Source organism: Ambystoma mexicanum, chromosome 7q (assembly GCF_040938575.1).
Source record: "Ambystoma mexicanum isolate Mex_15411 chromosome 7q, UKY_AmexF1_1, whole genome shotgun sequence".
Lineage (NCBI taxonomy): Eukaryota > Metazoa > Chordata > Amphibia > Caudata > Ambystomatidae > Ambystoma > Ambystoma mexicanum.
This window is the reverse complement of record NC_090941.1, coordinates 1010248005-1010273503: the sequence shown is the minus strand read 5'-3', so window position 1 is coordinate 1010273503 and position 25499 is coordinate 1010248005. Positions and strand designations below refer to the sequence as shown.

The 25499-nt window shown below is 50.6% G+C and overlaps 1 protein-coding gene across 1 annotated transcript in view; it reads left to right on the top strand.

The window, feature by feature from the left end:
- The first annotated feature begins 15200 nt into the window (after window positions 1-15200).
- The window catches only part of ARRB1 (arrestin beta 1), a 1358416-nt gene continuing 1348117 nt past the window's right edge, over window positions 15201-25499 (top strand). The window contains exon 1 of the mRNA XM_069640206.1: window positions 15201-15899. Coding sequence (XP_069496307.1) covers window positions 15880-15899 — 20 coding nt within the window. The 5' untranslated portion in view covers window positions 15201-15879. The remainder of the gene's footprint in view (window positions 15900-25499) is intronic.

Sequence of the window (25499 nt, the reverse complement as noted above, 5' to 3'; positions counted from 1 at the left end):
AAACCTCTACAATCTACTTGTACATTGGAGTCTCGGGCAATGCATTATAGCTACACAGGCTTCTTTCTAGACAAAAAAGCATCTGTGCTCTCATTACATGACACTTAGAAGCAGAGCATGCAGAGCTCAGCACACTTGCTGTCTGCACACATCAACACAACAGCAAAGCTCCTATTATTAGGTGTTCTTATTATTAATTGTCATATGGTTATTAACTAACCTTGGACAAAGATAAAGAAACAGATTTACAAAATAACACATTATCAAAAAACAGTACGTACATAGTAAAAGTAAATTTACAATCAATTCTTAACAATAGTTAAAGTTCTAGCAAACTCGTCAATAAAATGGCAAAATAAATTCATCAAATACATCGGTTAATACAATTCATACCATTAAGACGCTATAAGAACTCATTAGAGTTTCAAGGGTCTTCAAAATCTGACAACCACTAAAACTACAGAGGTTGTATGCCCAGCTAAGCAAAGGTATCAAAAAGAGTTTGAGCAGTCAGTGGCAAGCAGCATTGGAAAGCTCTGAAAATACACATCCCGTTAGCCCCTGAGTGCTAGGCAGCCCATGTCCAGATGCTTCAAATTTTAACTGTAGATAGTGAATTACAACACGACATCTCAGTGTCAGTGAAGATGTAGAAATGTGGTAGGACAAGATCTCCCTTGTGGGAATAAGATGCCTCTAAATAGAACCAAAAGTTGCTGCACCGAAGGGTGTAGATAAATAGTTAAGAACGGTGCAATTATCTTAGCAGACTAAAAAACAAATCTCAAATGGTGCATTGAGTTGTAGGAATGGATAGAATCGAGCGTTACGGCCCAGTCCTGTTTAAACAGGGTATTTTTGACTCTGTTAGGGTTTTTCATTAAGTCCTTCAAAGACAGATCTAAACCAAACAGAATTCCAAGGCAAACATTTGAGAAATCACATAGATAATGTCCACTTCAGATCTGCATGAAGACAGGAGTCTGTTGTGGTACTCATGATTTTATAGTAGAGTGCTAAGTACTTCCACTGTGCTCGGCCCATTAGGAAGAAAAGACTAATTTCATATCGCACAACAGCTTGTAGGATGTTATTAGGGAACTGTACAATTTTGCTCAATATTTTGCCCTCAATAGTCGGGAGTAAATCAAAAACACAACCTGGTAAAATTTAAATTCCATATAAGATCTTCAGGATGATCTTCTCCTCGTAGACCTTAATACAAAGGAGAATAGAGAAGTTTCCATACTTCGAGTCAACTCGGAGTAACTGATTACCCATGGCAACACAAGAAGAAAATAGCCACTCCTTTACTGCCAACTTGAACTCTCAAGTAAAGATGGGACATCCCAGAAACATAAAATGTTCCACTCTTTCCAGCAGCTCTGATCCCACACACCACTTGAACCTCTTGCTAAGCTTTCTCTTTTTTTTTGCTTACACAAGCCACAACGTGTTTCGACCTCAAGGGTCCTTTTCAAGGCTAGGTTTTAGAAATTAATTTGCCCTGTCTGATAGATCATGGGCTGGAGTTTTTCCTGTTGTCCTAGTTAGGCTGGGTGCTGTTTAGCCGTGTGCTGCCACAGTGTACGTGTCCCTTCGTTGCTGGGACACGTACACCGCGGCAGCGCACAGCTAAACAGCACCCACCCTAACCAGGACAGCAGGAAAAACACCAGCCCATGATCGATTTAATTTAAAAAACTCTAGCCTTGAAAAGGACCCTTGCGGTCGAAACACGAGTGGGCTGACCAAAGCTATTATGCATTGGCCCTCATTAATGTAAACACTTCCTTCTGTTTTAGATATGCCAAAGTGCCAGGAGACCAAGTGGTGTGCAGTATAAATCACACAAACATAACACATTGGTCGCACCTGTATTACAGTGCTGCAATATTTCAAGAATGTGATAGAAAGCGCTACAAGTTTGCTGGTCCGTTAACTACGGTACCGGCAAGCTTGCCGGTACCCTAGTTACCAGACCAGCAAACTATGAGTTCTGCTCGCGGGTGCCTTTCAGCCTGCCAGGTCTCACCTGGCGGGCGGACCGGCACCCGCGAGCAGAGCATGTCGGATGCACCAGCAACATTCCCGAATGGTGCCGGTGCATCCGGCCTCCTCATTCCCATTGAGCCCTGTGTGGCTCAAATGGGAATGGGGAAGAATATATTCTGGCGCTCGGGAATGGGCGATTACCGGGTCCGCCCGGGTTGTAATACCCCAGTAATTGCCCATTCCCGGGCACCGGAAAAATTCGCAAGTTTGGCAGCAGCCTGACGGTTTTACCGGCAAGGCTACCACCGAACTTGTAATGAGGCCCATGGAATGAGGCTCATGGAATGAGTCAGTGAGTGAGCGTGTGAGTGACCAAGCAACCACGTAAGTGGAGTATGTGCGTGACCAAGGGAGAATATGAGTGAGTGAGTGAGCGAACGAGTGAGCGAGTGAGAAAGAGTGTAAGTGAGCAAGTGATTGACGAGCCGATTCATGGAATTAATGTGCGCTGAAGCGTGCGAAAGCGTGCGAATCGCAGGGCCAGTGCGAAAATCACAGCGGAACCCACGCACAGCGATTCATGGAAGTCCGTGCACGAGGAAATTCCAGGATGTGCACCAAAATTCTGCGTGGCGCACACTGGCGCACACGTCTCCAACCAGCGTGCGCTAAGCGCACAGCGAAATCGCACATAGCGCGGCGCACACAACAAAAGTAGGAGGAACAGGGGGCATGACACGCGGAATGGGGAACAACTCGTGAAAATGTGGACGTCACGGGGAAGTACAGGAGGCAAGTGCGCAGAACGCCCATACGCACGTTCAAAACACGTATTCATGGAATTGAACAGGGCTAACGCGTGCGCCAAAAAAGATGCGCTAATCCGGAAACACGTGCGCCAGCAGGAAGCAGGCGTACGTGGACCCGTGCAGCATAAAAGTGCACGCAAACAACAAACAAGCATAGACGCCAGGATGAATATACTGTTCCTAGCAGCAGTGGTCGTGGGATACCGCAGGAGGAGGATAGTCAGGCCCAGAATTTTTACACCCAGAACCAGCCTATTTGGGATGCCTGATGACCAAGTGTATGGGAGGTACAGGTTTCCACCTCACATAATACTCGACCTGGTCAGTGAGTGGGAGGATGACCTCACATCACCCACCCTGTGCTCCCAAGCACTCAGCCCCCTGCATAAGGTCCTCAATGTACTGCACTTCTTGGCCACTGGATCATTTCAACGGACAACTGCTATAGTGGAGGGGGTGTCACAGGCCACGCAGTCACGCTGCCTACACCAGGTCTTGGCCATCAAGACTGCACGCCCATCAGTCCGCAGGCACATATACCTGTCCAGAACACCTGCAGAAAGGCAGGTTGGCGTCCAGGATTTTTATGGGGTGGCACACTTCCCCAAAGTGCTAGGTGCCATTGACTGCACCCATGTGGCTCTACGTCCCCCCAGGGCATCAGAGCACATCTACACAAACCGCAAGCACTGGCGTTCCATCAACGTCCAGGTAGTATGTGATGCCAAGGGAATCATCACCTCAGTATATGGCAACTATCCAGGGTCCACCCACGACAGTTTTATTTACAGAATGTCAACCCTAAACCGGGACCTAGAAGCTGGGAGGCATGCGATACATGGCTGCTCAGTGAGTATAAATGCCACAGCACATGCATGCATGTCAGATACTGAGCAATGTCACAACCCCACTAATGATACCCATCATCACCTCCCCAGGGGACAGTGCCTACCCTCTGAGCACCCACATGATGACGCCAATTCGGAACCCCACCACGCCACCCAAGGTAAGATACAACACAGCCCACATTGCAACCCGGGGCATAGTGGAGCGCACATTCGGAGTGCTCAAGTCACGCTTTCGCTCCCTTGACTGTTCTGGCGGGCAGCTGTTATACGCTCCCCCAGTAGTGTGCAGGATCATAGTGGCAGCATGTGTCCTGCACAACATTGCAACACGCCGGGGCCTGCCCGTGGACATGGTGGTGCCCCCACATCCCCAACCACAAGCACGGCCGCTGGTCATGGGAGGGGAAAGGGCACCAGCCCACACAGCTGGTGGATAATTACTTCACCTAAAATCACACCCCTGTGGAGTGCACACAGCCCTGGCACATAACAGCTGACAATCAATGATGATGACATAAGGGACAGTCAACTGTCACAACCATACCAGCCTGAGATTGGTCACCTGGAACTGCTACATTGTGTGCCCTACCTACACAAACATAGTCAGGCCCAGAATTTTTACACCCAGAACCAGCCTATTTGGGATGCCTGGTGACCAACTGCTACATTGTGTGCCCTACCTACACAAACACCACCAATGCTGTGTCATCAAAAGACACACTTCTATGCTGGATAAATCATTACCCCCTTGCAAAATACAACATGACAACAGTGCCATGTCACCCAACCCCTCCCCAGCACCGCCACCCAACACACCATGGCATGTCATGCTATGTGAGAGCAAACAAAGCAATCCCCAAAACATCACATAAGTGTCAAAGTACAGTGTCCTCAATGGAAACTGCCCACACACAATATGCTCCCAGTAATGTAGAACTAACAACACACATGACCAAATACTTACCAACAATACAATGCAGCTACACAACCTGAAACATAGCATAAACATGACAGTACTAAGTTAAAGTAGTGGTAATCTTACAACCTGATCATGCCAGCACATCGGCCACTTCCAACTGTACAGTGCTGCTGCCACGCAAATGTCCAAGTGCACTGCTTACAACATGAACTCCATCTCCAAAGTAGACGGCCTTGTGAAGACATGAGGAATTAACCTGCAAATTAGGCGAAAAACATAGATGCACAAGCACATAGCAATACACCATGCAGTGTACAATTCAACAACAATATCCACTAGGAATGTATACACAGTATTGTCTACAGACTGCCCACACAGCTCATGGGAGTCCTACATCACCGTGTAAGTCAATATTACTTGGGCACACCCTTTGCAAGCCCATGGAAATGGGAAGCAGGAGGGGTGTGTGTCTCACGAACCCAAGCATCTAACCCAAACTCAGGACAAGCCTGCATGTGCCCAGCCGGAATACAGTGGATACCCACGGGAGCCACACAAGGCAACACACTGCAAAAAAACAAAAACAAAAAAATCAAAATCAAAAATGGCCATGTGGGGGCCAGGGGAGGGAAGGCCACCCAGGAAGTCCGAGGACAGGGTGCGCACCAACACCCACCTGTGTGGATGTTGGGAAAAAAAAAACACCTCCATGGGCTCATGGCCTGCTCGGCTATGCCAATGTGAGAGAACTGCTACTGTCGCTATCATCACCCTCTGCTGCTGCCACAGGAGGTGATGCTGCCACAGGAGGTGGTGGTGCAATGGAAGGCAGCCCACGCAAAGCCCTGGTATGGTCCTCCATGGCAGCAAGCATGCGGGTGTGGAAGGTCTCGTTTTGGAGGATTATAGTGTGGAGATCCCCATGCAGCACCTGACGTGATGCACGGATCTCCTCCCGAGTTGCCTGCATCTCACCTGAGAGCGAATGTGTGAGCCGCTCCAGGTGCTGTTCTGTCCTCAAGTTAGTGGAAGCCTCAAGGTCAACAAGAGTCTCCCTGAGGTGATGGAGTTCTACCCTCAGGGCTTCCCTGTGGCCCTGGGACTCTATTTGTATCGATTGGCATAGAGTCTCCAGTGCCGCCCGTCTGTCCCTGTTGGTCACCAACATGTCCTCCCTGTGTGATTGGCAAATGGAGTCTGTTGCCTGCTGTAGTAGCTCCATCTGCCTTTCAGGGGGGACAATGGAAGTGGCCACCCTCTCCATTGCTTGAGCCATCATCTCAACTGATGCTGCCTGTTGGGTTGCCATACCGTAAATGGATTGTTCCCATGTGGTATTGCCTGGTGGCGTACGGCCACCGCGTCGGCAGGCACCACACCTGTTTGGGGCAAGGTGATCTGCGCCTTGCTGTGCCGGCACTGCCTGAGGCTGCAGGACTGCATTCCCCCTCTGATCTGCTGGCCCAGGAACAGGATCAGATGTTGTGGAGTGTGACCCTGCATCCGTAACCGCCAAAGGCGGACTTACCAACACTGACATCCCCATAGAGGGTTCTACCCCTGGTACAGGTGGGTTGGACAGAACAGAATCCCTGCCAAAAACACTTATCTGCGATGCCACATAGGTCTCATCATCCGAATCAGCACCTGAATAGAGGTCTGGGGAGGTGCACCCAGAGGCACCCCTCGACAGAATGTTCTGCAGCAAGATTGGGTTCTCACCCACCACCACACCACGTCCCCCACTGGTGCCCGGTCGTGCCTGAGATTCCTCCTGGGTCTGCACCATCTCCTCAACCTCAACAGCATCAAGTGCGTCATCCTCTGCAAAAACATGAAAGACAAAAAATGGAAACAGGCATTAGCAACATAGCACACAAATAGGCCTGACAAGCTACATAACCAGTACATGATTTATACGATTTACACATGTCCCACATGACTATAACCCTCCCATGCATGCACTGTCACTGAGTTTGAAGGGGACCCAAAAGGCAGACACTGATGACACCTATATGGAAGAGCAACACATTTGCTGCATGCTGGGTAGCACTGCCATCACACATTGGCCTGTGAGTGGCATGTCCAATACACATACATGACACATGCCATCACACAGATGGCATGTACCATAGCCATGGTACATGCCACATGTCAGTGAATGAATACTGTCAGCCACCCATGTGAGATGGACATGATGAGATGAAAAATGCTACATAGTGTGACAAAATAGGCATGTGCCACACACTGCAACACATCCAGTGTACAAAAATACAGTGATTGCAGGCCGATGTACACATCAATGGTTTGTCACTTCAACATGACAGGAAACAACTATCATGTTCCACATTCAAACAGGCCCCATAAATTCCTGTGATCAGGCCAATACTCAATTAGCCTGAATGGTCAAATCATTCATCTAACAAGGTAACACATGTGGTCCAATGTGGGGTTCATCAATGACAGAAGCATGTCACAAATGTGACAATAGGGCTGAGGAATGCGTCGCCAAAGTGGGAGAATTGAAACAATCAGCCTGAACAAACACTGAAAAATACAAACAATGTTGTTGCAAGATGCCACTCCAAATTACTAATGTGGGCAGAAGGGATACTGTCACACCCAAATCCAAGGCCGCTGAATGTTTTGGATGAAGCACATGGGTGACCCATACCACTCAGGCACACACACCCTCATCTGGCACTCAATCAGAACCCGTCACCCAAACAACATACACATGCATTACACACACATCCATGGGCACTCACCGGACAATGCTTCATAATCAGGTAGTCCTCCCACACCTTGGATCTGTTCCTCTGTGAAGAAGGCCCCAGCAACAGACTCATGTTCAGTGAGTTCGTTGTCCTCTTGTGGAGACCCACCGCCAGTCACCAGAGTAGCGGCATAATTTGAGGCCAGCTTGTTCTTTGCTCTGCGTTTCAGGTCATTCCACCGCTTGTAGCAATCATCAGCTGAGCCCCTCACAAATCCAAGGGCACTTATGCGGTCGGCGATGGTCTGCCAGTGTGCCTTACGTTGACCAGGTGTGATCTTGCACCCTGCAGTCACCACCATTTCGTGGCTATGTGCCGACACATAGCCCACAAGTGCATCAAGTTCCGTCTCATTGAAGCAAGGCTTCCTTGAGGTACCGGAGTGTGTAGCCGTGTCTGGGGTCTCAGCCTGTCGTGCCAGAGCACCCTTCTTCCTCTTCTTTAAAGGTGGAGCAGAGCCATGCCACTCTGGTCAGTAAGGGCAGAATCACCGGTGGACTGGGTAGTAATAGTGTGGGAATGCACAATGACCATAGGTCTTGATGCAGGCATTGGTTGCAGGGTAATGTTGGCAGGGGGAACGTCAGTTTGATGGACTGGGACTGACACTGTCCTGGCTGGCAGAGTCAGAGCTGGGGCTGATGGAGCTGCAGCTGCCCCTGCAGCCTCCCCACCCTGCATACTTGGGGCAGCAGATGACATAGCTGCCCCAGATCCACGTGGATTGCTGACAACAACTTGCACCGCCACACGTGGCCTAGACTTGCTGACCTGGAAGTCAGCCAGGGAGTCATCCTGTGCCAGGTCAGGTGCCACAATGGGCTGGTCCAACAGGGGCTGAGCTTGGATGGTGTCAGCCACGTTTCCCTCAACCATGGGGGGGGCATGGGTCTCCCTGATTGTTCCTCCACACATGGGGGCATAGGGGCACCCTGCAAATCCTGGCCACGTCCCCTACCGTGCCCACCACACCCACCTTTTGAGGGTCGGCCACCTTTGCCTCCCTTACCGCTTGGTCACCTCCCAGCCATGGCACTGATGTTGTTGTGCGTATGGGAGTTGCAGTAAACTATTGTCCTGGGCAATTGGGAGTCAAAGGGGTAGGATAATAGATGGAATTTGTACCTTGGTGCTCGAATAAGGCTGTCTGTGACCCCTGGGGGAAGATGACGGGTCACGCAACGCAAAGGTAGCCCAAAATCAAAAATAAACGTGCATGCAACCCCTCGTAGACCACGTGCGTGAAAAAATGAACTCGCACTACGCTGTGGCACCCAGAAACACAAAAATAAGGGTACCCGTAATACACGCAGCCTACAATGACCTCTGAAGGGGAACGCGACACACGGGGCAAGCACAGTTGCTAAGTACGTGCAGAACTCACCGTCTGCCTGGAAAAAGAACGTGAAAAATACGCGCGTGTGCGTGTTGGCAACACCCTCGCCAAAAGAAGAATTGTACGCTGTCTGAGGAGATAGGACAAAAGGAGAAGTGAACTCTGTTTGAGGAAACAGGCCCAACAAAAAATCAGAAAAGAGCTGTCAGAGGTAACAGGGAGTACGAACTAGAAACGATGTGAAGTAATCACGTGTGAACCGACAAGAAGTACAGATTTCACCCACTCGCTCTCCACGAAAAGCACGTACAAGGAAATGGCGTCTTATACACAGCTTTTAGACCGGCCCACACGTACACGTCAGAGACGCGTGTACGCGGGCGCTTTCATCCAATTACACGCGATGACACTCGGACGTGCAGTTTTTCCACGTGTGCTCTGTCATCACGTGCTATGAGGGAAACTCATGTAATGTAACTTATGCGCCTACGCGCTAAGGGCCTTTGGTCCAATGGAATCGCGTGCGTGTGCTGATGTGCTTACGCGCTATGGCCCTTTCATCGAATTACACGCTAACGTGCAAGATTTTCACGTGCCAAATCACTCCGTATCAGGCTGGCCACCTAAAAACACACGGAAGTCCACGCTCCTGCTCTGAAGGCCATTTTCCTGGCCCCCAGAGGCTCGAGCACGCTCCCACCTGCCATCTGCTGCTGCCTGACTGCCTGCTGCCCACGTGCCCTGCTATTTGGTGCCTGCACATCAGCCATCTGCAGGGGTCCAGTTGCTGTGTCCACCCCTGCTGGAACTGAAGAATCCCAACTGGGATACCATCGCTCCACAGCCCAGCCCCAGGACCCAGTTACCCACCCACGCCTGCCTCGGGGGTCGCCATGTCGGGCAAACACCATCTGAGGCCACTGGCGACCCCCAGCCAGAGGGGCAGAGGGCCACCAGCTTCAGTCAGAAGGAAGTTGGTGTCCTGGTGGAGCATGTCCTGGGGCATTATGATGCCCTCTTCGGAACATCACGCGCCAACAAGGAAGGACGGGATAGGATCTGGGACGACTTTGTGGTTGCCATCGACATGGAGGAGGTGGCAACCCGCAACATCAAGCAAGTCAAGAAGCGCTGGGAGGACTTGAGGTCCAGGACCCTCAACGAGGCCCGGCGCCTCATAGTGGGGGGCCGGGGCAGCATGAGTACCATCCAGATGAGGGTCCTAGAACGCGTAGGCCCAGCGCTCCACGCCCAGATCCTTCTGAGGCAGACGCATCCGGAGTTGAGCGGTAAGTGGCCAAGCATTGCTGTGTGAGACAGGGCATGTTGCAGGGTGCTGGTTGTCTGATACTTGCCTGTATGTGTGACATAGGCCATGTACGTATGTGTGTGTGCAGGGACATCATGGTCATGCATGTGAGACCAGTAATGTGTGAACCACATGGTTGGTGCATGTGTTACAATGCAACATGCGGAGAAGCATGGGGAATGCACACATGAATGCATGACTGTCTCTGTTATTGGACATGGATGGGGTGTGAGAGATGGGTGTTGCTGTCATGGACATGTATGGTGTCCATGTCTGTGTGTCTGACTTGCGTGTCTGTGACTTGTAAATGCCATGGATGCATGACACATGTCTGTGACAATGTTCAGATTCACTGATGCAGCCTACTCATCCTTGTATCCACTGTGTCTGGTGTGTACGAGGCCAGATGGATGAAACTATGGTGAGGTGTGTGCATGCTATAGCCATGACCCATAATGCATGTGAGTTTCAAACCAGCATTGTATGTTTCAAGAGTCCCTTGGTCATGTATGATAATGTTCATAGCATGCGCCATGCCTGTTACTGCATGTGTTTTGCCTGCACTGACCCATGTGTTGTGGAGGGACATGATGGAAGTGATGTTTGACAGTGCCACTCATCTGCTATTGCTTCCTGTCTAAGGGACCATTGTACAGTACCCTGATGCTTGTGTTCTATGTCTCCCTCTACACAGCGGCAAGTGATGAAGAGGGCGTAGACGGCGCTGTGGAGCAAAGCGGCGGGGATGCCCCCACCGGCCGGCGACGCAAGGCCCAGTCACCCTCCCAGAATTTACCATCGTCCGGGAGTGAGGGGACTGGTGCTGCGTCTGCCACTACGGCTGCAGCAGAAGGGGTGGGTGAGCCCCCACAGGGGCTTGCAACGGCGGAAGACGGTGTGGAGCCATCCAGGTTGGTGGTTTCCACAGAGGAGGAGGAGGCCGCTACTGAGCCGCACATGGGGCCTGGTGGGGGTGGAACCACTGGTGCAAGTGGTGCAGTTCAGGGCCAGGGGCAGGAGGCAGCACAGGTCACCGCGGAGGGGCCTGTGCATGTCGCTGTCCCTGACCCTGTGACTGCACCACCATGCACCAGCAGGGATTCCCCATCCCAGGCCCGTCCGCAGGTAGGGGGGATGTCCATGTCATCTGACACTCCTCTACCTGCGGACGAGGGGACCCCTGGCCGTATGGAGAAGGTCCTGATTGGTGTCGCATTGCGCACACGTGACATTCGTGATGACATGCGTGCTTCCCGGGGGAGCACGCACGTCATCACGAAGAGCAGCGTGCCAACGTGGCCCAGTTGGGAGTGTCCATGGTCGGGGGTTTTGTATATGTGTCAGCCACTCTGGCAGCCCTCTCCTCCTCTGTGGAGACTATGCGCCAGTCGTTCTCAATGCCATCTTCTGGCCCAGATGCAACGAGGGCCCCCTGTGGACCTGCCCTGACCAACGCAGCCAGCTCGGTGGGATCCCATCCCTGCCACAGTCGGGAGTCGGAGGTCCAGCAGGGGTGGACACCACAACAGCTGGACCCCAGCAGATGGAGGATGTGCCGGCATCATCGAGCAGGGCACGTGCATGATGGCGTAGGTGGATTCTATCAGTCTGGATGCCGTCGTGCTGGCAGAGGCAGTTGCGTCGGAGGCAGCGGCAGGCTCAATGTGGGAGGCATCATGGCTCGGGGCCATCTACATGAGAGGGGCAGGCATCGGCCGGAGGGCAGGAGGACCCTGGAATGGGAGTGTCTTCCGTCTGGCAGCGGTTAGGCCAGCAGATAGGTGCGGAGCGGCGGCGGGCAGAGGAGGCACGGCTCACAATGGTCAGGGTGGAGAACTCCATGCGCAGGGCGCTGAGGCGGGCTGAGTGCCTCGAGGGAATTTGCAGGGAGTTGGAGGTGGACATGGCGTTATCCCTGCGAGACCTCGGGGCCAGAGAACAGGCCCGCCTCCAAGACATTGAACAGGAGTTCGATGATGCCCTGGCCCATGACATCAACAAGTGAGCCGTTGGACTTGCCCGCCGCCATTGTATATAGTTCATTAGTGTTAAGTTTCATTTCTTTTTTCTTTCATTTGGGGCGCATGGACTATGCCCTACATTTTTGTATATAGTTAGTAATTTGGTAGGTTTCATTGTAGGTTTCATTTATGTCGTTGGGCTCATGGACCCTGGATTTGCTATTTGTACAGTGGATTTTTCTCCTTCATCTTTTTTATTTCACCTTGGAGCAATGGATATTGCGCTTTTCTTTCCCTTTGGATTTGCTTTGTTGGACGGTGACTTAATTTGGATTCTCATTTTTTTTATTTATCATTTTTTGGGACATGCTGCATTTTGATTATTATTGGCATTATTGTGCCCTTCATTTTGACTTGATTACATTTTTGTTTCTTACTTCAATGTGTGGTCTTCTCTCATTGGTTTCATGCATGTCACAATGTGGGTTTTCTCAGTCATGTGTTGCCATTGTGTGGGTCTGACAGACTTGTACTCATGCACATACTGCTTATTTGTGATCTATCATGTAATGGGGATTTCAATTTGGAGTGGATGTAAAGCTTGGTTGGGTGTTTGGACTGGGGTGGCGTGGGGTGGGATTTGGGTGGCCATAAGAGCCAGGGATCTGGATTGTGATGACGTGTTGGCTGGGGGACATGTGTCGGGGCCTGCTGGCAGGTGCCTGTCAATGATGGGGGGTGGGGGTGCTGGGGGACATGAGTGGGACATGTGTGGGGGCCTGCTGGCAGGTGCCCTTGACTGCTGAGGGGTAGGGAGGCTGGGGGACATGAGTGGGGGCCAGCTGGCAGGTGCCCTGCATTGCTGAGGGGTGGGGTGCAGGGGGTCATGTGTGGGACATGAGTGGGGGCCTGCTGGCAGGTGCCCCTGACTGCTGGGGGGTAGGGGTGCAGGGGGTCATGAATGGGGGCCTGCTGGCAGGTGCCCCTGACTGCTGGGGGGTGGGGGTGCAAGGGGTCATGAGTGGGGACCTGCTGGCAGGTGCCCCTGACTGCTGGGGGCTGGGGGTGCAGGGGGTCATGAGTGGGACATGAGTGGGGGCCTGCTGGCAGGTGCCCTGCACTGCTGGGGGTGGGAGTACAGGGGGTCATGAGTGGGGGCCTGCTGGCAGGTGCCCCTGACTGCTGGGGGCTGGGGGTGCAGGGGGTCATGAGTGGGACATGAGTGGGGGTCTGCTGGAAGGTGCCCTGCACTGCTGGGAGGTGGGGGTGCAGGGGGTTATGAGTGGGGGCCTGCTGGCAGGTGCCCCTGACTGCTGGGGGGTGGAGGTGCAGGGGGCCATGAGTGGGGGCCTGCTGGCAGGTGCCCCTGACTGCTGGGGGTTGGGGGTGCATGGGGACATGTGTGGGGGCCTGCTGGCAGTTGCCCCTGACTCCTGGGGGGTGGGAGTGCAGGGGGACATGTGTGGGACATGAGTGGGGGCCTGCTGGCAGGTGCCCCTGACTGCTGGGGGGTGGGTGTGTAGGGGGACATGTGTGGGGGGCTGCTGGCAGGTGCCCCTGACTGCTGGTGGTGGGGGTGCAGGAGGACATGTGTTGGACATGAGTGGGGGCCTGCTGGCAGGTGCCCCTGACTGCTGGGGGTGGGGGTGCAAGCTGACATGTGGCTTGGCTGGGGGGCATGCCCATGGTGGATGGGCTGCCTGCGGGACATGACCAGGGGTGGGGGGTAGTCCCCTGTGGTGTGGGCTGCCTGCAGGTGCCGTGGGGGGTGTAGAGGGAACACCTGGGAGGATCCACACTGCCAATTCACGTGTAGGACTCACTGCGCACCCCTGAAATTCACGTACCCTGCTCTGACAGCAAACTTCCCGCGAACCCCAGAAATACACGTACCCTGCTGAAATCGCGTGTGAAACTTCCCGCGAACCCCAGTTATACACGTACCCCACTCGAACAGGCACTTCCGCATGTGAAACTTCACGCGAACCCCCGTAATACATGTACCCTGCTGAAATCGTGTGTGAAACTTCCCGCAAACCCCAATTATACACATACCCCACTCGCACAGGCCCTTTCGCATGTGAAACTTCCCACGGAACCCCGTAATACACGTACCCTGCTGAAATCGCATGTGAAACTTCCCGCGAACCCCCGTAATACACGTACCCTGCTGAAATCGCGTGTGAAACTTCCCGCGAACCCCAGTTATATACGTACCCCACTCGCACAGGCCCTTCCACGTGTGAAACTTCATGCGAACCCCCGTAATACACGTACCCTGCTGAAATTGCGTGTGAAACTTCCCGCAAACCCCAGTTATACACATACCCCACTCCCACAGGCCTTTCGCGTGTGAAACTTCCTGCGAAACCCTGTAATACACGTACCTTGCTGAAATCCTGTGAAACTTCCCGCAAACCGCAGTTATACACGTACCCCACTCGCACAGGCCCTTTCGCGTGTGAAACTTCCCCGCGAACCCCCTGTAATACACGTACCCTGCTGAAATCGCATGTGAAACTTCCCGCGAACCCCTGTTATACACGTACCCCACTCGCACAGGCCTTTTCGCGTGTGAAACTTCACGCGAACCCCAGTAATACACGTTCCCTGCTTGGCGTCTGCTGTTTGGCAGCCCTGTAAACTGGTCCAGGGTTAGCGCAACCCTTTGCGCTGGATTGGGGATTTTGATGGCTTTGCCCTGCGCTAGGGGCGTTCTTGGGGCGTAACTGGCGCTGCGGCAGGGTCGCTGCACCACTCTGCGCCACGGCTGGTTTTGGAGGCGAAAATCCATGAATACGCTGTGCGCGGAAATAGATTTTAGCGCACGGGGCTGGCGCAGACATTCGCACGCGCACACTGTGCTCCAGCCGCGTGCGCCACTTTTGTGCGAAATTCTATGAATTACCCTGTTAATGGGTTAGCATGAAGAAATACACCTCGAAACCATGCCAGTGGCAATCTTGCACCCTCGCTCCCCCTGCTGGCACCGAGATGGGAGAAGGGTGAGGCATTTCTTGGAAAGAGTGCATTGTGGTAATCTCTAGTGTGAGTCCATCCTCTCCAAATATAGCGCCCAGATTAAAAAAAGACAGCATCAAACAGCATAGGAAAATAACGTAAAAGTATGCCAAGAAATAAACTAATTATTGTGAAATGACAGGTTGCAGAGGCTTGAGGGACCACTCTACCCCTCCCCCGCCCCCGCATCTACGCGCACACCCGCTTCTGGGTGAGGTCTGTGGGACATGGCGGGGGACGCTCTCTCGTGTTATCTCCATGACACAAGCCGCGCTCCTGTCGTGCCGGACGGCGCAGCGCCGTATCAGCGCCGTGCTGCCAGGCGGTGTAAGGAAGTGGGCAGTGCCGCTCCGAGCCGTGCCCCTGTGGATCTGCACAGAAACCGAAGCCCGGCTGCTGACCGCCTCTGACAGCAGCCCCCACACACTGGGTCTATGAGGGAGACGGGTCCGCCTGCCTCGTAGAATCACACAGAATCCTCGCTGCGCTCTTGGATTCTCCCCCTCTCTCACACACACACGTATGCACACACACACGCACACACGTGCACAGCACTGCCCCCGCCCCCCCTCGGCTTCTCTGATCTTTCCCTTTCCTCTGCTGTCTCTCTGCTTTTAATCTCAGAGCTGGATTTCATGCGAGTCTAAACGGGGAGGGGAAAAAAAGCTGGAGTCTGACATCGTTCGCGGACGCGGGTACTCGGGGTAACGGAATTGCTTCCTGCTCTGCTTCCGAGGAAGGGGAAACGACAGCGGCGGCAGCGGGGAAGAAGAGGTTGGGAGACCACCCGGCAGCCAGCGGAGGGAGACCATCCATCCGAGAGTCCGGCACCGGCGCCCTCTTCCTGCCCCTCCCACATCGGATCCGCGGACTCCGAACAAGTGGCAGGCGGACCACAGTGGCCATGGGGGACAAAGGGACCAGGTTGGTACACACTTGGTTGTCATCTAATTTGAGCCTGCGAGTGATATGCCAGGGCCTGCTGAATGCACGCCCTAATTGTGGTCCCTTTTTACACACGACACATGTTGCCGAAGCTCAGACCACAATTGAGCGTGGTGTGTGTTTGGGTTCAAAATGGCTATCCACACGTCTGTGCCCTGCATCGGCGCCGGCGCTTCCCTTTTTTCCGTTTCAAAAGACAGACTTAAAAATGATCCAGTGGCAAGGCTGTAGCACCTACTATGCATTAATACTTAAATGAGCTATATTGCCTTCAATGGCAGAGTATGGATCCATTTAATGGGCGTAGTAGAGTGCCGTTGTGCTCACACGCATCATGGGCTGAGGACAGCACGGTGCGTGCAGGGGGAGCTTTGCTTGTCACTTAAAGCTTACGCTACACGCGAGTGCGCGTGAGTGCGTGTGCACGCGCCTCTGTTTCATCCCGGTGCTTCAGTATTATTATAATAATAATCACTCTTACACATTGTTTCATGTCGTTTCCTAATGCCCCCCAGTGCTCTTATAACAGGGGCTATTTACAACACATTTCAAAGCAGACATGTTACGGTGCTCTGCCCAATAAGTGATTTGTACATTATAGCGCCGTGTCATTGTGAAGTGATTTTCCTCTGGGCGCTTAGCAGAATGGTCCATATTGTTTTTATCACATGCAAGAAGAGTATGGTGCCGGTTTTACTTTTGGTCCCAGTTTGGGTGCAGAAGGTAACTGGGGCAGGATTAGCCCAGGATCACACTACTGTGGTATATTCGTGAAAGCTGAGATTAGCATCCAGGGACCAGATGACAGCTTTTTTGCACTTGAGCAAGTGCAATGTTGAACATTATTAAGACGAGGACAAAGAGGGTGCCCTAGAATGGCAAACCCCTATTCTTAAAATGCCTTTTTGCACCAGGGCCAGGATTGCCCTGGTGCTAACGCGGGTTGGCATTGGGGCAGGCTTTGCCTTGTGCCAATGTTGCAGCAGTAGATTCCTTGCCCCAGTGCTAATGCTATGCACATGTGCACGTGCACTAGTGGACAGTTTCTGAAATGTGGCCCTAGGTATTGTATTTGCATACACAGTAGTCTAGTCTGTTTGTGTACGCCACATCTCCTCCTAACTGGCAAGTGTTGTGCCATTCCCGGATGAAGCAACCGTTTGACCTACCTTGCCCCTGGCTTGATACATACAGCCCTATTTGCTGCTTACGTGGTGTATACACTGCCGCCCCACTGCCCTGCTTGTGATGCGTTTCGGGTCACCCAGTGTTGCCTTGCCAGAGGCCTGGAGTGGTGCGGCTTTGCTGACACCGCAGCGGAAGCAGGAAGTCAGGCTTCTGAAGTGACTTGGCTGTGCGCGAGGTTCACACAGCCACTATGTGGGCCTGCCGGGCTCGGGCTGTATGAGGAAGCAGTTCAGATCCGTCATTGTCTGTGTGGGGGAGGGCAAGGGAGGAGTGCTGGCCTCTGGTGCCAAGTTAATATCCGGTTTGGCTGTTTGGCTGTGTTTTTCTTAACTTTTGAATACATACATCATGTTTGCTCACTTGTTTGGATAGAGTGGTACGACACGTCAGCTATTATCAATACTACAACTAATTATAATAATAATACATGCAGGAGGTGGACACAGGACGTTTGGGGAACCGTGGAGTGTTGGTCACAAGGCCCTGAGTTTGGCTACAGTAGTCACTTCCTGTGATCCTCTGTCATGCAGGATGTCCCTGTGGCTGTCTGTGGTCCAGGCAGCGTGTGGCCTCTGGGCCATGCTTGCTCAGAGTTGGCCACAGGGCTGCCAGTTTGGCCACTGCAGTCACTTCCCAGGATTCCCTGTCATGCTGGATGTTCCTGTGGCTGTCCGTGGTCCAGGCAGCCTGGGGCCTCTGGGCCATGCTTGCTCAGAGTTGGCCACAGGGCCGCCAGTTTGGCCGCAGGAGTCACTTCCAGTGACCCTCTGTCATGCAGGATGTCCCCGTGGCTGTCCATGGTCCAGGCAGCGTGGGGCCTCTGGGCCATGCTTGCTCAGAGTTGGCCACAGGGCTGCCAGTTTGGCCACAGGAGTCACTTCCCGTGATCCTCTGTTATGCAGGATGTCCCTGTGGCTGTCCGTGGTCCAGGCAGCCTGGGGCCTCTGGGCCATGCTTGCTCAGAGTTGGCCACAGGGCCGCCAGTTTGGTCACAGGAGTCACTTCCAGTGATCCTCTGTCATGCAGGATGTCCCCGTGGCTGTCCATGGTCCAGGCAGCGTGGGGCCTCTGGGCCATGCTTGCTCAGAGCAGAGAGGAAACACAGTGCTGTGGTAGCCGGGAGTCCATTGATTGGTCATCTCCTCAGTAACCCCTCCCTGCTGTTGCTCTGCTGGCTGCACACGGCGGTCATTTCGGGGATTCCAGGAGAGGGTCTACCTAAGAAGGTCTAGGTTTCAGTGGAAGTGCCACTTTGGGAGGGTCTTGACATGCACACAGCATACCATTCCATGTCAGAAATACTGTGATGCACTAAGCAAATGAATGCAGTCGCTAGGGTTAGAAAAGCCCCCAAACTCCTCGGAAACAGACACAGCGACACCACCGGTGCCACAGGGGGAGTTTGTATTATATACATATCGTGTGCCTGTGTATGTGTGTTTATGCGTGTGCATGCGTTTTTGTGTTTGAATGTCTTCATGAGTGTAGTGTGCGCGTGTGTTTTTCTGTGTGCATGTCCTAATGCGTGCACGTGCGTATGTGCATGCATGCGGGTATTTGAGCGTATGTTGGAAGGGTATCAATCAGGTAATATTATCGCCACCAATAATATCGCCATATAATCGTCGTTGGGAACGGCCATAGGCGATATTTTTAGTGGGCATCATTTTTGGGGTAAATGGGAGCAGGGGATGCAGGGTTCTCCCCCGTTCCTTTTAAAATAATATAGGGGTTGCAGGGGTGTTCCCCGCAGGTTTAATGGCTAAATATCGTAGCAAAAATATGCTGCCATTCTTGAAAAAAAAACTGTACACGACAAGCATATCGGGTTTGCAAATTTAAGGTTCTATACCTTTTTGAAGGGATTGCTTGGTGGTGTGTTTCCCCCTTAGGCCTCTCTCAGTAGGTTGTTGCCATTCTTGCATGGCAATATTTTTGCGGGGATATTAGCACATGGAACCGTTGGAAGTGAATCCATGTGCTTAGATGAGCGTATTTATACATGCACACAAGTATGCATGTATGTAAATTTGCATCTGTGTCCTATAACAGGATGTGTATTTTAATATGGTCTGAATTTAACTCCTGCAGTGCCACCATTAGTGCAAATATACTGGCAATCCTCATCCAGATTTACATCCCTGCTCCTTATCCAGGAATGGGAGAGGAGCCTAGACGTGTCCAGGGAGTGGCCACTCCTGCGGTGGCACTTGCTACCTCTGGAATCCCATTGGCCACCCCAGGTGTCACTGCATTATCCTAAACTATGATCATTATACAACTTTAAACACAGGAATGTAATGTTAGTAAAGAAAGTAGATATGGATAGTGGAGACAAATAGTACATCAATGCTATTCAGACGTGTGTGCATGCTCCTACTTCATGCCACCACTGCATACGTCAGTGACCCACTTGGGCCACCCCAGTTAAAAGAGCCTGGACATGCCCCTGGAGGGGAGGCACTAGGTCTCGGAGCTGTTAGAGAGGGAATGGAAAAACCTCTCCTCTGGACGCTGTACATGTTATGCTATGTTATTGGAATATGTACCGCACACGGCTGTCATACATCACAATATATATGTTTCACTCCGCTGGCCTCAGTCCCCTCCACAGAAGAAAGCAATGGGGCAGTAGTTGAAGGTGCATGTGGCCGTAGAAGCAATGGGTCCACCGAGGGATTGTGGGTCTGTACTGATGTTGTATTCATGCAAGGGTTGCACAGCTTGTCCGCCATTAGTTATTGTATTTGTTGAACGTTAACCTAGCTCCGAGAAGCAATGGAGCGCTTTGCAGAGGTATTCAACATTACAAATGCATAATGGAGTGCTTTTCAGAGGTAACAGATATACAGCAGGGGTAGGATATAGAGGGACACAGAGGAGGGGTACAGCTGTACAGGGTGGCAGGGAGGAGAGGGGCGGACAGCAGTTGGGACCCTTTTAGGAGAGTGTGCTGCCCCTCCATTACTATCCAGTCTATGCGTCTCAAGGTGGTGCCACTTTACTTCTGTGCCAGTGGTATGGGACCACTCTTCCAATAGCCCACCATCCTCCTAGAGACCTTTATACACTGGTTCTTCCGCTACTCCTGCGCTTGAAGTAGCTCAGTTTTTAAAAAGTGTCTGAATTTAGACAAATCGTGCCAAAACTCGCATACGGTCGGATGCAGTGTTCTGGACCTAGGTGCCGGCCAGGCAACGGCCTAGCAAGTGGGTAGGACTGTGGAGATAAGTCATGCTTCAGAAGACTGTCAGGATATTCACTTTATAGAAGGACAAGCATTTCTTGGGATAGCCTGGCTAATGATTACCATTGCAAACGTAATCATTGCCAGTGTGTGTAATAATAATGTATTTCTTATGTAGCGCTGCACACCCATAGGTCTCAGAGCACTGAAATAACAGAAGACATTATCATCCCACAGAGTGGCACTCAATGTATCAACCTCAGAAGGATGAAAGGCGGAGTTGATCCTTCCGGGATTTGAACCTGTCGCAGCAGGCTGCGCACAGATATCAGGGGCGAGCGCTTAGCTCACTGTGCTATCTGACCGGTCTTAACTTGTAGCCAATCTTAGGCAGCTAGCGCCTAGGAGACATAGTTGAGCCTTTTCAAGCGAGACGCCAGTCTGACCTGCGCATTTTGCGCATGTTGTAGTTGGATAATTCATGATTCGGGCAAGCAGGCAGAGAGAGCACTGCCGTGGTGTATTTATCCATTAAGGCCTGCTCCCACAGTGATTGCTTTCTGATCAATAGAGAGCAGGAGCATTCATTTCCTCGGCACTAGGCTTTCAAAACAAACATTTTCAGCTACTTTCCATTTTTTAGTCTTGAAAAAGATTGAAGTTCTTCACCGCCTTGACCGGAGATGCTATGTCCAGATGTGCAGCTATTTTCCGATCTGCACAGAGACTCAAACTACATGTCCCTGACGAAGCCAAACCATGCGGAAACATGATTTTGATTGCTTGATTCCCCATTTGGAAGGGATGTAGTATGGCCGTTCTGGGAAACTGTTCTCTTTGGCTGGCCAGCCCCACTCTGTAAATGTCACAGCCCGAGTAACGACCATGTTATAGTTCTTGTGCTATAATTTGCAACAGGGTCATACCTCGATGCAAACCCTCCAATGCCAGGAAACCCCATCCATGATAGAGGCTACAATTCAATGAAATATCCTCTTATTTATTTTATTGTTTCTATAATGCGCTTAATAGCAGCAAATGGTTTCTATGCGCGGGATCGAGTTTCGAACCTCTGTTGCGCTATCTTGTCTTGCTTCCAAGACAAACGCACTGCCCCTGATCTATCCTTCCTCCAGTTCCACTTGGAATCAGATAGTTGTGTTATCGGCGCACTCGCCATCGTTCATCTTTCGAGGTTTATTTATTTATTTATTTATTTATTTATTTATTTATTTATGTATTTAAATTTTTGGTAACGCGCCAGATCGCCCGAAGGCCTCAGGGTGCACAAAGAACAAAACAAGACAGAGAAATTAGAGTCAGGGGGGCAGCCGTAAATTGAAGCTTAGATTGCATTTATTCCTCTGTTCCCTCTAATGGCCCAAAAGTTAGAGCAAAACTTATGGAATGGAACAAAAAGGCTGCAGGTTTTATTTTCATGAAAAGGGTTATCTTACAGGTGCTCTGTTAATGCTACTACGGTCGGTGCTATGCACCCCACAAAGCCCCTGCTTCACAGGTTGCTTCAGAGAACCAGATCCCTCAGGGCTACCTGTCTGTTTGTTGCCAGCATCCCAGCCAGTCCTTCTCCTAGAGGCCCACGTTCACTGCCTTCCTTTGCTGTGGATGGGTGGGTGTAAGGTAAAACAGGGGTACAGTCATCTTGATGCCACTCCAGAAATCTCAGGAACAAGAGGCTTCCTTGCACGCCATGTTCCTCCCTATTCCAGAGCTGGCCACTCCTTGGTTAAACCTCTTCTTGTCACCTTTGTGGGGTGGGCTCAAAAAGTGGGAGAAATCACCTGCCTCCCAAGTGACCTTTCTTTGTGGGGGCTTGAACCCTGCTGTGGAGTTGGTGCCGTCTTGTGCCAGCCCTGGATCTAGGCACTGTTCTTAGTCATTGTCCTTTATTGCTGCAGGATCAATTGATGATATAAATAAGTCTTGCTATCTAGTGATAATAACTAATAAATGTTAACGAATAACTTTTGTACCGAATAGAAAATACAGAAAAAAACACAAATGTTTAATGAAAAATATATATGTGGTGGGAAAAGGGATTAAAACGGGTGGATAGTGGGGTTGGCGTTGGGTTATAATCATAGAGAAACAGGGGATTGGCGGAGACAACATTTTTAGTTAAATTCATATATATCCGACATATCCTGTTATACAGGACAATCCTTATTCCTATTGCATTGCGAAGCCCACCCTGCCTGCTGAACTCATGAGTTGGGTGAGTGGGCAACATTCTACTCATTGCATTAGGAAATATACTCAAGTTAACGTCACCTGGATAAATAAGCTCTTGCATACCTTTTAGTTCCACTTGAACACGTGGTAGGGATTCCCATAGATATCAAGGGGCAGGTCTTTAGAATCACGGTAGCCACACAGGAGAGCGCCTAACATCCCAGGTTTGGACATCATATGAGTCCCTGCTTTGAACTCCAGAGGCTGACCATGATTGGTTGTGTGAGGTTCACGCAAACACCCGGGGGGAGGCAGATGTAGGAGCTGGGCCAGGACCTTGCACTGTTCCTACCTTTATACCCAGGATGCGATGGATCAGGCCATACACCAGCGGTCATGGAGAGACCCTTTTCTGCTCCGCACAGAAGGTATCATGAAGTCAATTGATATGATATCATATGATAGGTTATTTATAACGCACTTAATACCCAGAGGTTTCTAAGTGCGGACCCGGGGGTCGGACCTGTGCTGCTCAGTATCGTCTTGCTTCCAAGGCGAGCACGTTGCCCCTGAGCTATCCTCCCGAGATAAGGATCTTCAGGGGGCAGTGCCATCTCACATGAGGAGGCATCCTAAATGCCTGTTTCGTTAGGGCCTGGAACAAAGCATGCCTTCCCAGCACTCTGAAGCACAGGCTGTGACGTCATGTATGAGTAGCTTCATTAGCAATTTCCATCCACCAGGGGCCCCCAGCTGTCAATTGAGTTATTGTTTGGTTCACTGGTTCACAAGGCAGCGGTGACACAAGCCCTTCTGTGGTGAGCCACCCCAGTGTAACTAGCGAGGAAACACAAGCTCTCTCCATCACAGTAACCAGTGGCTGCGGTATTTCTTAGGGGGTTGTAATTGTATGTGTAATTGGTTATTTATAATCCGCTTAATACCCAGAAGTTTATGGGTGCGGACCCGGGGATCAAACCTGTGTTGTTCCGCGTCTTCTTACTTCCAAGGTCGAGCACGTTACCCCTGAGCTATCCTCCAGCGACTGCCCTTTAAATGACCTGTGTAGGATATTGACGTTATTTGTTGGTGTTACAGTCGCTATTGGATGTTTGATCTCCTTGGAATGTTTACACCAGGTTCGATAGTTGTCTGATGTCAGTTCTTAAGAAGTAATGAGGCTCAAAGGAAGAGTAATGTCCTCTTGTGCAATGTGATCAGGGCACCTTTAGAGGGTGAAAGGGTGTTATATATCATTTCTCTACGGCCCTACGATTTGATGGATTGGGGCCAGTGAGCCCCGACACCATCCCAGCAGCCACGGGCAATCCCCCCTTATACGAGTCATCTTTGCAATTCTCAGACAATAGTTTCATGGACATAATACACACGTGTTTGATGTGACTCGTTGCTTTAGAGATAGACATGGTTTATAAATCACATCTACTCGATGGACAGGTGGGCTGCTGACGTCTCTTTATTCGTTATCTAAAGTTACTACAACGCTGCCAAAACTGGCGTTACAAGGTGAGCATTTTAGGAGTATGCTTAGACGCGTTCTAAGAGAATTGTTAGAAGTTTAGCGATGCATGATATATTGGGTTATTTTACATTTTTTATACTGAGATAGATGGTTGTACAGAATTGAGCATATAGAATAGTGTGAAAAGTTTAATGATAAACTGTAAAACACTATATAACACACTATACATACAAATAACATATTATGCAAAGTGTGCACATTATTTAAGTTCAAAAAAAGGTTGATGCCAAGTGGCCAATAGAGTGAGAAGTAATACACACTGGTGCATTGCTGGATTAGAACTGCCCTCCATATACATTGCATCAAGCAGGGTGCTGTACTGCAAAACGATGATGCTTCTAGCCAATACAGCTGTTCAAGGGTTAATGCATCGTTAGTCTCCACCCTGGTTTAGATGATGAAGAATCAGCCCTCATCATCCTCATCATCATCATGCACTTGCAAGTTCCGTAACATCCCTAATGGCCCCATACACGTGTGTCTGAATTTACACTACGTAGAATATGTCTGCTGTTTCAATATTAAATCATACAATGGGGCCAACATGATGTCCTCGGTTGCTTCCTAGTACAATAACTGAACAAAATACAAATCATCACCTTGTATTGTCTTCACTTTTCCTAGTCCTGCAATGAGACACATAGTAACACTTCGTATTGTTTGTGTTAGAAATCCCCTGCACTATGTACGTGTGTGTGTGTGTGTATTTGTGTAAGAAGGTCTAGCATACACAGTTTAGTTTTTTTAATATGTGTTTTGCCTGTACTTTCACGATCACCAGGCATGTAAAGGTGGAAGAGCGGAAGTAACGGCAAGAGGTGACGGGGGATTCAAGACACAGCTTGACACAATTCAAAACATCACAAGAGATCAAGAAGTTAGCTCAAGGAAAAAGAAATACGAGGCAAAACTGAGCCAATCTACCCAGACCATGGCGAAGTAGGATAATTGGTCGAATAGGTTTTTAGATTTACTGTCGTCAAATAAAATGTTATTCTAGGAGCGGGAACTAGATCCTAAGGAAATAAGAAAAGGTGCTGAGAATTCCAAAAATCTTATATATGCTTGCATGCGGTGGAGGTTTGGCCCACTGATCAACCTTTCCAATGAGTCATTGTCCTGAATCAAAGTTCTCTCAACCATCGGTTCAGTGTATAGAGGGTCCTTCATTGGTAGTTGACCTGGGGTTGGGAGCCCCCAAATGATGTGCTCTTGCAGTAGGAAGCAAATGGGAACTTTATTTCATTTTATATCATTTTTCTTCTTGTACATTAAACCCAGACAACTTTGTATTATCCTGTTATTGATAGCTAGGGGGCTTTCCCAACACAAACTGGCAATGATGTGGCTACTAATGTTAGGGGACGCACCTACAGGTTTTGCTCGGGATCGTTTCATATGAAACACTCTGCATTTAGGAGGAAAGAAGCGAGCAGCAATGTTTCAACATGAGGACAAACAAATGCGA